This window comes from Scyliorhinus torazame, chromosome 5 (assembly GCF_047496885.1).
Source record: "Scyliorhinus torazame isolate Kashiwa2021f chromosome 5, sScyTor2.1, whole genome shotgun sequence".
NCBI classification, from domain to species: Eukaryota; Metazoa; Chordata; class Chondrichthyes; order Carcharhiniformes; family Scyliorhinidae; genus Scyliorhinus; species Scyliorhinus torazame.
This window is the reverse complement of record NC_092711.1, coordinates 95103354-95116500: the sequence shown is the minus strand read 5'-3', so window position 1 is coordinate 95116500 and position 13147 is coordinate 95103354. Positions and strand designations below refer to the sequence as shown.

The 13147-nt window shown below is 46.5% G+C and overlaps 2 protein-coding genes across 4 annotated transcripts in view; one reads left to right on the top strand and one right to left on the bottom strand.

Moving 5' to 3' along the window:
- Positions 1-13147, top strand: part of LOC140418992 (uncharacterized) — a 226194-nt gene that overhangs the window by 27065 nt on the left and 185982 nt on the right. The gene's annotated exons all lie outside the window — the stretch shown is intronic.
- On the bottom strand, positions 4275-11187 carry LOC140418982 (uncharacterized). Of its 3 annotated transcripts, none has more exons than XM_072502674.1 (3): positions 11091-11187; positions 9287-9457; positions 4275-8001 (listed from the first exon to the last, which is right to left on the bottom strand). In XM_072502674.1, the coding sequence occupies exon 3, from the start codon at positions 7482-7484 to the stop codon at positions 6504-6506; it is 981 nt and encodes a 326-aa protein (XP_072358775.1). In that variant the 5' UTR covers positions 7485-8001; positions 9287-9457; positions 11091-11187; the 3' UTR covers positions 4275-6503. The 3 variants fall into 3 exon arrangements, with proteins under 3 accessions (XP_072358775.1, XP_072358776.1, XP_072358777.1); XM_072502675.1 differs by having other exon boundaries at positions 9287-9453; positions 11091-11185; XM_072502676.1 differs by lacking the exon at positions 9287-9457 and having other exon boundaries at positions 11091-11185.

The window sequence follows — 13147 nt, the reverse complement described above, 5'->3', positions numbered from 1 at the left end:
GAATTTATAATGGGGAGTCAGGAAATGACAGAGAAACTGAACAATGTGTGTCTGTCTTCACAGAGGAAGATACAGAAATTGTCCCCAAAATACCAGAGAACCAAGGGACTGACAGAGATTAGTATTGGTGGAAAAAGTAGCATTGGGGAAGTTAATGGGGCTGAAAGTGAATAAATCCCCAAAAGCTGATGATCTACATCCCAGAGTGTTGAACAAGGTGGCTGTAGAGATCTCTATTCCTCATTCTAAACTCTCCTGTGAACTCGCCAACATTGAGGGCATTTAAAAGTTTATTGGATAAACATATGGATGATAATGGCATCGTGTAGGTTAGATGGCTTTTGTTTCGGTGCAACATCGTGGGCCGAAGGGCCTGTACTGCGCTGTATTGTTCTATGTCTATGACTCTATCTGGAACAGACAAACCTTTGTCTGAGCCAAACGTTTCCTTTTTACGTAGCCACAGAAGCTTTAACAGTCCATTTTTATGTATTTTGCTCGTTCACATTTGTTTCTCAGTGTCTTGGTCGAAGAACTGAAGTAAATCCTCTGGAATGAATCATCACTTTGGACAGGTTCTGAGACAATTCAGTTTTGACTTCCAGGACAGAGTAACTATAATCGTGGAGTGTGATTTTAGGTTGTGTAAAAGGGCACAGTTCTATTTTATAGTTTAATGTGTAGGTTTCCAAGTTAAAGTCGCTTCTAGTTTGTTTTTTTGTTGTATTAAAAGTCATTAAACTTGAAGTCCCGTCGTGTGATCCTTTAATTTGTTGGCTGGGAATTTGATTTTTTTTATAAGAAGTTGCTGACCTTTACGGAGATCCTAATCCACAAGTTTTGATTTCCTATTTGAGCCTCGGGCACCTTTCTGTCTCTATTGCTCGTGTCAATGACAGCCAGGTGATGGAGCTGAGGGCTGAATTTAGCTGAGAATAACGGGGCCTGTGCCCCAGTTGGGGAACTGCCATGGGCATCGCTAATAGAGACAGGAAGGTGCTGGAGGACTGACTGGGAACTGCACCTCCAACCAATCAGGGTTCAGGGGTGAGGGTGACCGGGGCTGATGATGTGACCTCCAGGGTTCAGTGCCCCTGTGTCCAAAGCGGGGGGGTCACGGGAACAGGGTACCGAGGAGCCGAAGGGAAACCATTTGGGACCAGAACATTGTGAACATCCTGTTACTCTGGTTGTCTTTGATCCTCAAGTAATTTTCTGTTAGTTTTTTTTAACCACGCTCTGTTTCATCAATAAACTTTTAACAGGAAAATATCTGAATTTGTTGGACTTTTCCTGATTAAATTTGTTCACTTTCGGGAAAGTGGGTGAGAGGGGTTGACAGGCTCTTGAACAGAAAGTGAGTCCATCTAAGGTAATTGGCAAAGGAGCCAGAGGGGTAGAGAAGATTGGAATTTTCTTTGACAGTGTTTCAAAATGGAGTTCAGAGAATCAATCGTGATTGACTAATTTATCAAGGTTCTCTGAGGAAGTAACAAGGGATGTCAATAAAGGGGAACCTGTAGATGTGCTTTATCTGGATTTCCAAAAGGTATTTCCCAAGGTGCCACATCAAAGGTTATTGCACAAAATAAGAGCTTGTGGTTTGGGGACAACATATCAGCATGGATAGAGGATTGGTTAGCCAACAGGAAGTAGCCAGAAGGTATAAATGGGTCATTTCTGGGTGGGTAAGATGTGACAAGTGGAATGTCACCAGGATCAATGCTGGGCCCGCAACCATTTACAATCTATGAATGTGATGGATGGCGGCTACATTTGCTGGTGGCTCAAGGACAGGCAGGAAAGTAATTTGTGAAATGGATACAAGGACTCTGCAAAGGACTCGGGCAGCACGGTAGCATTGTGGATAGCACAATTGCTTCTCAGCTCTAGGGTCCCAGGTTCGGTTCCCAGCTTGGGTCACTGTCTGCGGAATCTGCACATTCTCCCCGTGTGTGTGTGGGTTTCCTCCTGGTGCTCCAGTTTCCTCCCACAGTCCAAAGATGTGCAGGTTAGGTGGATTGACCATGCTAAATTGCCCCTCGTGTCAAAAATTGCCCTTAGTGTTGGGTGGGGTTACTGGGTTATGGGGATAGGGTGGAGGTGTGGACCTTGGGTAGGGTGCTCTTTCTAAGAGCAGACTCGATGGGCTGAATGGCCTCCTTTTGCACTGTAAATTCTATGTAACAAAGGACTGCAAACAGGTTAAGTGAGTGGGCAAAACCTTGACAGATGGAGCAAACTTGGGAAAATGTAAATTGTCCACTTTGTCAGGAAGTATTAAATAAAACAATATTATTTAAATGGAGAGAGATTGCAGAACTCTGAGGAATAGCAGGATCTGGTGCCCTGGAATTGCAAGTTAGTCTGCAGGTACAGCAAGTTATCAGGAAGATCAATGGAATATTATTGTTTATTGCAAAGGTACTGGAATATAAAAGTCGGGATGTTTTGCTGCAGTGTTCCAGGGCCTTAGTGAGACCATGGGTGGTATTCTCTGATCCTGAGGCTATGTGCTGACACCGTCGTAAACACCGTCGCGTTTCACAATGGCGTCAACAGGCCCTCAGGAGCAGTGATACCGAGGCCCTCAGGCCAGCACAGCACTGGAGCGACCCATGCCACTCCAGCTGCCAATGCCGGCGTCAAATGGGAGCTGCGGGTCTGCGCGCATGGGCAGTGCAACTGGTGCGAATGCGTCCATGCGCAGTGCGCACATTCACACTGCTTCCTTCTCCGCATCGGCCCTGACGCAACATGGCATAGGGCTACAGGGGCTGGCATGGAGCAAAAGAGGCCCCCAGCCCAAGAGGCCGGCTCGCCGATCGGTAGGCCCCAGAGGAGGCCCTCCCCGGTTGGAATCCCCTTTCCCCCACACCAGGCCGGCTCCGGATGGATGCACACTGAGGTCCCGCCGGATAATTTTTTTCATGGCCCCTCGGCCCATCGTGGGCGGAGAAATGCAGGGGGCGCCGGGTAGAGCGGACCACGACTGGCACCGCGCTGCCACCGATTCTCCGTTCTTCGGAGAATCAGCAGACCGGCGACGCGCAATTTGCGCCCGGCCCGACGATTCTCCAGCCCGGCGTGGGCTGAGAGAATCCCACAACCACCCCCCCCCCCCCATATCTAAAGCACGGTGTAAGTTTGGGTCTCCGTATTTCAGAAATGAGATTAGAAGCAATAGAGAGAAGGTTGACTCCCCAGATTCCTGGAATGAGGGGGGTTATCCTCTGAGGAAAGGTTTGGCAGGTTGGGCCTGTATCCATTGCAGTTTAGAAGAATGAGAGATGATCTTATTTGAACACGAGACGCTGAGCGAATTGACAGAGAGAATGCTGAGAGGATGTTTTCCCTTGTGGCAGAGACGAGGGGACACCGTTTACAAATCAGGGGTCTCCCATTTAAGATGATAATTTTGCCCCCTGATGACTGTGTGTCTGTTCCCCAGAGGGTGGTGGAGGCAGAGTCACTGAATCTGCTTCAAGGCTGAATTCGTTTGATCCTTGATTGACAAGGGAGTGAAAGGCTGGAGGAAGGAAAGGAGTTGAGACCACAATCCGGTTAAGCCTGATTTCATTGAATGGTGGAGCAGGCTCGAGGGGCCGAATGGCCGACTCCTGCTCTTAATTTGTATTGACCTTCAACACGCCCACTTACCCAAACTCTGAAATGATTCACAGTGATAGCCCTTATTGGTGGCAGTGGTTAGATTTTATTCAGTATAAATAAGAGCTGACACAGTCTAATGTCTGAACAGTAGTATCAAAGTGCAGCAGCATTGCCATTGCATTCTGGGTAGAAGCACCATCTCCATTGATTGTTTTAAAGTCAGTTTCTCTCTGGAGTGTGTCACTGCCTTGATGATGTCACAATGTTGTCTCAATCCCTTGGACACATTCACCATTTCAGCTGCCGTGAAATGAAATGAATTAAATTCATTTCACCATGAATTTACACTTGCTGTTTTTCACAAGTAACAAATCACATCTGCGCACGCACACCGGTATCCCAAAATCATGTCACACATTCTGAACTCTCAGATGTGCTGATGAAAAGACCAAAGTGAGTCTGTCTTTCTTATCTCCCCCTGTTATGGTGCTGATATTTTATGTAGTGGCTGGCCTTCTTTATAACAAAGTTCATGGACAAGGATGTCAACATTTCCAAGAGAAAGTGATCAACTCATTCATCCCATCTACACATTCCAGACATTCACGAGAATTTAGGTGAATACCAGATTGATATATCTCATTCAGACACACCCGAGGGACAGTATTCCAATTCATTTATTGTCCAGGACAATATATTCACAATATCTTTAAAACAGAAATTGAACGTTCCTATGTGATTTCAGACATTAACTTATTCTGTTTGTTCTTTATGGTCGATGTCAGGCTGGGATTGTTCACATTGGAGCAAAGGAGGTTGAGGGGAGAGTTGACAGAGATGGACAAGATTATGACAGGTTTAGATAAGGTGGTTAAAGAAAAGCTGTTCCGCTTTGCTGAAGGGACAAAAACGAGGGGGGGGACAGATTTCAGGTTTTGGGTAAAAGATGCAGAGGGAATGTGAGGCAGAATATTTTGATGCAGCGAATGGTAATGACCTGGAACTGCCTGTGAGGAGGGTGGACATGAAGACAATAGAAGATTTCAAATGGAAACCAAATGGGCATTTGGGGATCTAAACTTGCAGGGCTACAGGGATAGATGGAACTGACTAGTTTGCTCCAGGGAGCCAACAGGGAATCAATAGGCTGAATGGCCTCCTCTGATCTCACGACTTATCTCAAAATAACAATTGCAGCTGCTCCAGTCTCCCCAGCTCACTGAAGTCCCTCATCCCTGGTACCATTCTCGTAAATTTCCTCTGCACCCTCTCCGAGAACTTCACACCTTTCCTAAAGTGTGGGGCCCATATATAGGGTTCCATTACAGAGGGATCGAATTGAAAAGCAGGGAGTTATATTCAACTTGTTTAGATCCAGGGCTAGACAACACTGGGAACACTATTGTCAATATTGATTATCTCCATTTAGGAAAAGGAAATAGAGGCTCTGGAAAAGGAGCAACAAAGATTCCAAGAATATACCAGAACAGAGCATTTTAATCCTCAGGAAAGACTGGGACTGCTTTTCCCTCGAAAGGAGAAGACTGAAGGTTGACTTGATGTAACACGATTATGCAGGGGTTCAACAATCCAATCGAAATTTCAGTAGAAACCTCTTTCCCCAGTGAATGGTGATAATGTGGAACTCGCCACCACAGCGAATGATTGAGGTGAACAGCATGAATACATTGAGGTGGAAGCTGGATACATACATGAGGGAGAAAGGACATGCTGATGGGGGAGATGTAGAGGGGTGGGTGGAGGCTCATGTGGAGCATAAATACTGACACAGACTAATTGAGCCAACTGGCTGCAGACTCTACGGAACAGAGACAAATATATTGATTTTAGTACTACTGGTGGAAACGTCTCTATTCCTCCCACTGTGAAGGCCAACATACCATTCTATTGACATAGAAAATAGAAGCAGCAGGAGGCCCTGCACAATTGCAGTAAAACAGGCTCTTTGAGCCAGCTCCATCATTCATTCTGATCAGGGCTGATCATCAAGTTCAATACCCTGATCCCATTTTCCCCCTATATGCCTTGATCCACTTAGCCCCAAGAGCTATATTGAATTCCTTCTTGAAATTACACAACGTTTTGGCCTCAACAACGTTTGTGACAGCGAATTCCAGATTCACAACTCTCTGGGTGAACAAATCTTTCCTCGCCTCAGTCCGAAAACGTTTACCCCTTATCCTCAAACTATGACCCCTAGGTCTGGACTCCACCACCATCGGGACCATTCTTTCTGAATCTACCCTGTCTAATCCTTTTAGAATTTTGTAATTTTCGATGAGATCCCCTCTCACCCTTCTAAACCCCAATAAATATAATCCTAACGAACTTAGTCTCTCCTCATATGAGTCCCACCATCCCAGGAATCAGCCTGGTGAAACTTCACTGCACTCCCTCCAAAGCAAGAACATGCTTCCTCAGATAAGGATACCAAAACTGAACAAAATACTCCAGGTGTGGCCTCACCAATGCCCTATAAAACTGCAGTAAAACACCTCTATTCCTCCCGTTATGAAGGCCAACATACCATTTGCCTTCTTTCCTGCCTGCTGTACCTGTGTGCCTACTTTCAGCGACTGATGCACGAGGACACCAAGGGCTCGCTGAGTATCCACCTCTCTCAAATTACACCCATTCAAATAATAATCTGCCTTCCTATTTTTGCTACTGAAGCGGCCATCCACATTATACTGCATTCACCCAAGGCCAGAATTGAACCCGACATGGGATGAAATAAGTGTCCTTTCACCAGCTTTTGTGGATATTTCAGTGGGAATGTGCTCTTAAGACTCAACATCAGCCCACTGGAAGCAAAGTCGGGAGACCGACCAGCAGAAAGAAACCCTCCCGCTTCACCAACTGTGAGCATGTCAGTCGTGGATGTGATTAACAGCAGCAATAACAGCAGAATCCAACCCCTGTAATCGCATGTGAACTCGCTGATGTGTCTGCAGGTTAGGTGACTGTGTGAATCCCTTCCCACAAACAGAACAGGTGAATGGTCTCTCCCCGGTGTGAACTCTCTGATGTGTCAGCAGGCTGGATGACTGAGTGAATCCCTTCCCACACTGAGAGCAGAGGAATGGCCTCTCCCCAGTGTGAACTCGCTGGTGTTTCAACAGGGTGGATGAATCTCTGAATCCATTTCCACATGCAGGGCAGGTGAATGGCCTCTCCCCAGTGTGAATTCGCTGGTGAGAGAGCAGGGTGGAGGACTGAGTGAATCCCTTCCCACATTCGGAGCAAGTGAATGGCCTCTCCCCATTGTGAACTCGCTGGTGTATCAGCAGCTTGGACAACTGAATGAATCCCTTCCCACATTCTGAGCAGGTGAACGGCCTCTCTCCAGTGTGAACCGGCTGGTGTGTCAGTAAGTGGGTTAACTGAGTGAATCTCTTCCCACACTGAGAGCAGATAAATGGCCTCTCCCCCGTGTGAACCCGTTGGTGTTTCTGTAGATTGGATGAATTAGTAAATCCTTTGTCACACTGGGAGCAGGTGAATGGCTTCTCCCCGCTGTGAACTCTCTGGTGTGTCTGCAAATGGGATAACAGAGTGAACGCCTTCCCACATTCAGAGCAGGTGAACGGCCTCTCACCAGTGTGAACTCGCTGGTGTGACTGCAGGTTGGATGATCGACTGAATCCCTTCCCACAATCACAGCAGGTGTATGGCCTCACCCCGGTGTGAACTCGCTGGTGCATCAGCAGGTTGGATGAATCACTGAACCCCTTCCCACAGTCAGAGCAGGTGAACGGCCTCTCTCCAGTGTGACTGCGCCTATGTATTTCCACCTCAGACGGAGCTTTGAATCCCTTCCCACAGTCCCCACATTTCCACGGTTTCTCCATAGTGCTGGTCAACTTGTACCTCTCCAGGTTCGATGATCAGTTGAAGCCTCGTCCACACACAGAACACGGGTGCAGTCTCTCCCCGCTGTGAATGGTGTGATGTTTTGTCCGGATGTGTAACTGGTGAAAGATCTTTCCACAGTCAGGCACACTCTCTCTCAGGTGTGTGCTGTGTGTATCTCATTGCTTTTCCAGCCACACTGATCCTTCCACAGTCAGTTCACTGGAACACTCTCACTCGGGTGTGTGTTGTGTGGGTCTCGGTGCTTTTCCAGTCACACTGATGTTTCCACAGTCAGTTCACTGGAACACTCTCACTTGGGTGTATGTTGCATGTATCTCGTTGCTTTTCCAGTCGCACTGATGTTTGAAACCTTTAGAAGCTGACAGTTCAGACGAATATTTCTCCTTCTAGACTCAAAGACCGATGATATTCAGGTTCCAGGGAATCGAGTGACTGTCAGATCGAGACGTGACGTTTGAGATTTCTGTTTGTAATTCTTCCTCATCTAATATCCTGTAAAAACAATTTAGAAAATTCATCGCTGTCAGTACAGGGTAGAAACTCAGAACAGATAATTCTAGTTCCTATGGAACATTCTTTCCTCTCTTATTCCCCGAAAGCTGCAAATCTCCATCCCACACATGCTCCCTCCATTCTTACTCTGCTGGATCCCTGTTGTGTGCCACTCGACACTGGCTTCCAGTCACTAAAGCAGCCATCTGTCATCACCCTCTGGCTGCGACAGCTAAGTCAATTTTGAATCCATCTTATCATGTTACCTCTATCCCATGAGCTTTTGCCTTCTTTATAAAGTCTCTTGTTTGGGATCTTGTCAAAGGCTTTGCTGAAATCCAGCAAACTGCATCAACACAGCCGGTCACATAAAAAATCAATTCAAAATTTGTTAGGCATAACTTCTCTCTGACAATGCCACGCTGACTATTCCTGATCAAATCTTGCCCTCCAAGTGAAGATAAGTCTCTCTCCTTCTGAATTTTCTCCAATATTTTCCCTTCCACTGACGTAAGACTAACTGGTCTGTAGTTCCCTGGCTTATCTCGACAACCTTTCTTAAATAGCTTTTCTCCAGTCCTCTGGCCCCTCTCCTTGGCCAGAGAGGAATTAAAAATTTGGTTCAGAACTCCTGCAATCTCCTCCCTCATCTCTCACAGCATCCTGGGACACAGTTCATCCAGACTTGGAGATTCGTCCACTTTTAAGCCTGCCAACACTATGTCATTCCCCACGTCAATTTGCTCAGGAACCTCAGTCTCGCTGTCCGAGTTCCATATCTGCCTCCTCATTCTCTTGGGTGAAGACAGATGTGAAGTACTTGTTCAACACCCAACCAATGTCCTCTGGCTCCACCCGCAGATTGCCCCTTTGTCCCTAATGGGAACACTATTCTTGATCTAATGAAAGATCATGCTGACCTGAAACATTAACTCTGTTTCTCTCCACAGACGCTGCCCGATATGCTGAAGATTTCCAGCATTTTTAAAATTTAAATGATAGCAGTCCAGGTGGTGTCTCACCAGGATTTTATATATCTCAGTGCTTCTCCAGTCACACAGAGACTGGAAATCTTTACCGACAAACAGAATAGACCAGAAGAAATAGGGACAGGAGTTAGCCATTCAGCCTTTGAGCTGCTCCACAATTTAATGAGATCAGAGCTTTTCTCACACTCACTAAGTCCACTTTCCTACCTTCTCTCTGTTCCCCTTAATTCCCCAACCGATTAAAAACATCTCAATCTCAGCCTTGCAACTGATCAAGGACTCGGCCTCCACGTTACCTGGGGTAAATAATTCCAAGATTCAGTAGTTTGAGAGAATTCTTTCCTCATTTGGCAGTCCCTCATCTTTCCTTGAAGAAGGTGATCAAGACTGTACAGTGTTCTAAACGTGGCCTCACTGGCAGCTTGTGCAGTTGCAGCAACACCACTTTGCTATTAGACTCCATCTTCCTTGAAATAAACATAATAATAATAATCTTTATTAGTGGGACAAGTAGGCTTAACACTTCATTGAAGTTACTGTGAAAATCCCCTAGTTGCCACACTCCGGCACCTGTTTGGTTACACTGAGGGAGAATTCAGAATGTTCAATTCACCTAACAAGCACGTCTTTCGGAGCTTGTGGGAGGAAAACCGGAGCACCCGAAGGAAACCCACGCAGACACGGGGAGAACGTGCAGACTCCGCACAGTGACCCAAGCTGGGAATCGAACCCAGGTCCCTGGCGCCGTGAAACAACAGTGCTAACCATTGTGTTACTGTGCCACCTGATAACTCGGGTGGGAGGGGGCTTTGTTTATTCTGCCCTCTTTCCCAAGGCAGTAGGAGGTGTCGAAAGAGTCAGTGGATGGAAGAGGGTTGGGAAGTGGGTGAGAAGAATGGATGGGAGGACACCAAGATCCCGCTGTACAAAAGCATTTTGAAGTTTCTCTTCATTTAGATAATATGTTGCCTTTTTATTCAAATTTGGCCCACTCACCCAACCTATGCATATCCATTAGTTTATTTCATATTTCCTCCTGCAACTTGTTTTCCCACCCATTTCAGTGTCATCTACAAATTTGGATACTGTCTATTCTATCTGTCCCATAATCATTAATATAGGTTGTAAATAACTGGGGCCTGAGAACCAAACCCACCACTGGTTACAGCTTGCCGACCAGAAAAAGACAGATTAATCCTCACTCTACTGTTGGTTGGTTAGTCAATCCTCTATCCAAGCGATATCATTATTGGTTAAAGCGCCTGACTAGTAAACAGGAAATCCTGGGTTCGAAATCCAGTGGTGCCTATTCTTTATTTTAAGGACGGCACAGTAGCACAGTGGTTAGCATTGACCCGGGTTTGATTCCCGGCTTGGCTCACTGTCTGTGCGGAGTCCGTACGTTCTCACCTTGTCTGCGTGGGTTTCCTCCGGCTGCTCCGGTTTCCTCTCACAAATCCTAAAAGACGTGCTGTGAGGTTATTTGGACAATCTGAATTCTCTCTCTGTGTACCCGAACAGACGCCAGAATGTGGTGACTAGGGGATTTTCACAGTAACTTGATTGCAGTGTTCATGTCAGCCCACTTATGACACTAAAAAAGATTATATATTACATTACCTGTCAACCCCCTTGTTTATAACCTTTTGTGTGGCACCTTATCAAATGTATTCTGGAAGTCCAAATACATCTACATTACCCCCAATATCCATTTGGCTTGTTACATCTTCGAAGAACTTCAACAAATGATTCAAACACGATTTACCCTTCACAAAACCATGCTGACTCTGATGGACCCCTCACCTGATACCTCACAATGCCCGGGGAATGATTGACGGCATGTCCGGACCAATGGAAGCAGAGGGGCGGGACCGCAGGCCCGAACTGGAGCAGCTGGTCCTCAAACCAATCACAGTGAATGGGGGGGCGGGACTTGGCTGAGTGAAGCATGCGCAGTTTGATTAATGGCGACGTGAGAAGGTTCTTTCTCCGATTCACAATCCGTAAAGGTGGAAATGGCAGGTCAGTGGGATCAGCCCGGTCGTTAGGCACACTTCGTAAACATATTATAGAAACAGGAAACCCGGAAAAATAACCTACCAATACCAGGTGACCTGAGCGGAGGCTGCAGCTTTCTCACAGATAGAACGAAGCGGCCGCCATCTTTGTTCCGCACTGGCAGCAATGCGCATGCGCACGCCTTTTAAATTGCGTACACGCGCGCCCAACATATCTTTATTGGAGCAGAGCGCAGGCTCAGTCGCCATCATTGTTGGGGGCAACATTTTAAAAAATGGTTCTTCATGTCAGAATGTCATCAAACTGTTTCACTCTGAGTTACAAATTGTTATTTATGGGGAAGAACAATGATACGTATCCAGAGCTGTGACAATAATTCGTATTTATATTGTGCCTTGAACAGAATAAAATATTAAGGCTTTTCAGAGAAACGTTACAAAATAGGTGATCTTGAAGATGATGTGGATATGTGTTTGGGAGCTCATCTGGGGTGCAATATTTCACCATTGTTGTGAACAGTTTGCTTCAGCCTCAGACATTTGGCAGGGACAGACAGGGATGGAGTTTGTCGAGGGGACGGAAGAGAATGGGTTTAAACTTCTCAATATTTAAATGGAGGAAATTTCTGCTCCTCCAGTACTGGATGTCAGACAAGTTCAGACATGTCTTGGAAGGGAACTTGCAGGTCGTGATGTTCACACACATCTGCTGTCCTGGTCCACCCAGGTGGCGGAGGTTCAGGGTTTAGGAGATTCTGTCAAATTGTGATTCTGTTGTAAGTAGAGAAAATACCTCTTCATTGCCCCTGTCACTCCCACTCCCTTCTCTCTCTCCCTTTCCCTCATCATTTCTGTCTCTGCACCACGACTCACTCTTTTTCTCTCCCTCTCTGTCTTTCTTGTCACATGTATTCCCTAGCACAGAGGATTGTGGATACTCCATCATTGAATATATTTAAGGTTAAGATGGTGAGATTTTTGGTCTCTCAGGAAGTCAAGGAGATGGGGAGCTGGCGGGAAAGGGGAATGGAAGACCAAGATCAGCCACAATCGTGTTCAATGGCAGAGCAGGTTCAACAGGCCGAATGGTCTACTTCTGCTCCTATTTCTTGTGTTCTTGCAAAGGTGGGTGAAGGTCATGTGGCAGGTTGCCTTTCCTGAAGGACAATAGTGAGCCAGTTCGGTTTTTATGACAATCCAACAAGTTTTCATGGTCACTTTTTCCCAGTGCCGGCCCCACAAATGACCAGATTCATTGAGGTCAATTTTACAATCTGCCTTTGTGTTTTTGTGGGTTCGCTCTCACTCCCTTTTTTTTGTTTTAAATCAGTTTGACAGAGTGTCACAAGGGGAAGATTTGCAGTCAGGAAACTCAAACCAAGCATTGCATCAGGATCTGAGGATCGCCCAATTTGTTGCAACCTGAACATGGGTGAATTTTGAACATGGAAGGCAAAAGCACGGTTCTCAGTGAGGAGAAACCATGAGAATGTGAGGAGGGATTCAGATCCACATCTCAACTGGAAATTTATCATCCCAGACACTCTGGGGAGAGGCCATTCACTTGCTTCGATTGTGCGAAGAGATTCTCTCGATCATCCAGCCTGCTGCAACACCAGCGGGTTCACACCGGGGTGAAACCATTCAACTGCTCCCTCTGTGGGAAGGGATTTGCTCAGTCGTCCAACCTACTGAGACACCAGTTAGTTCACACTGGGAAGAGACCATTCATTCGCTGAGAGTGTGGAAAGGGATTCACTTGGTCATCTGACTTGATGCCGCACCAGCGAGTTCACACGGACAAGAGACCATTTAAATGTCCAGACTGTGGGAAGTGCTCTAAATGTTCCCGGGACCTGATACTCCATCAACGAGCTCACACCAATGAGCGACCGTTTAGGTGCACTCACTGTGGGACTGGGTTCAAGCAGTCATCTCAACTCCCTGAACACCAACGCACTCACACTGGGAAGAGGCCTTTCACCTGCTCCCTGTGTGGCAGTGGGTTCAGTAGGTCATCAAACCTGCGGACACACCAGCGCAGTCACACTGGGGAGAGACCTTTCACTTGCTCGGAGTGTGGGAAGGGATTCACTCAGTTATCCACTCTGCTGAATCATCAGAGTGTTCACAATGACA

What these genes read in the sequence shown, in the direction of transcription:
- LOC140418982 (XM_072502674.1), bottom strand. Translation starts at nt 7,484, where the DNA reads ATGGAGAAACCGTGGAAATGTGGGGACTGTGGGAAGGGATTCAAAGCT.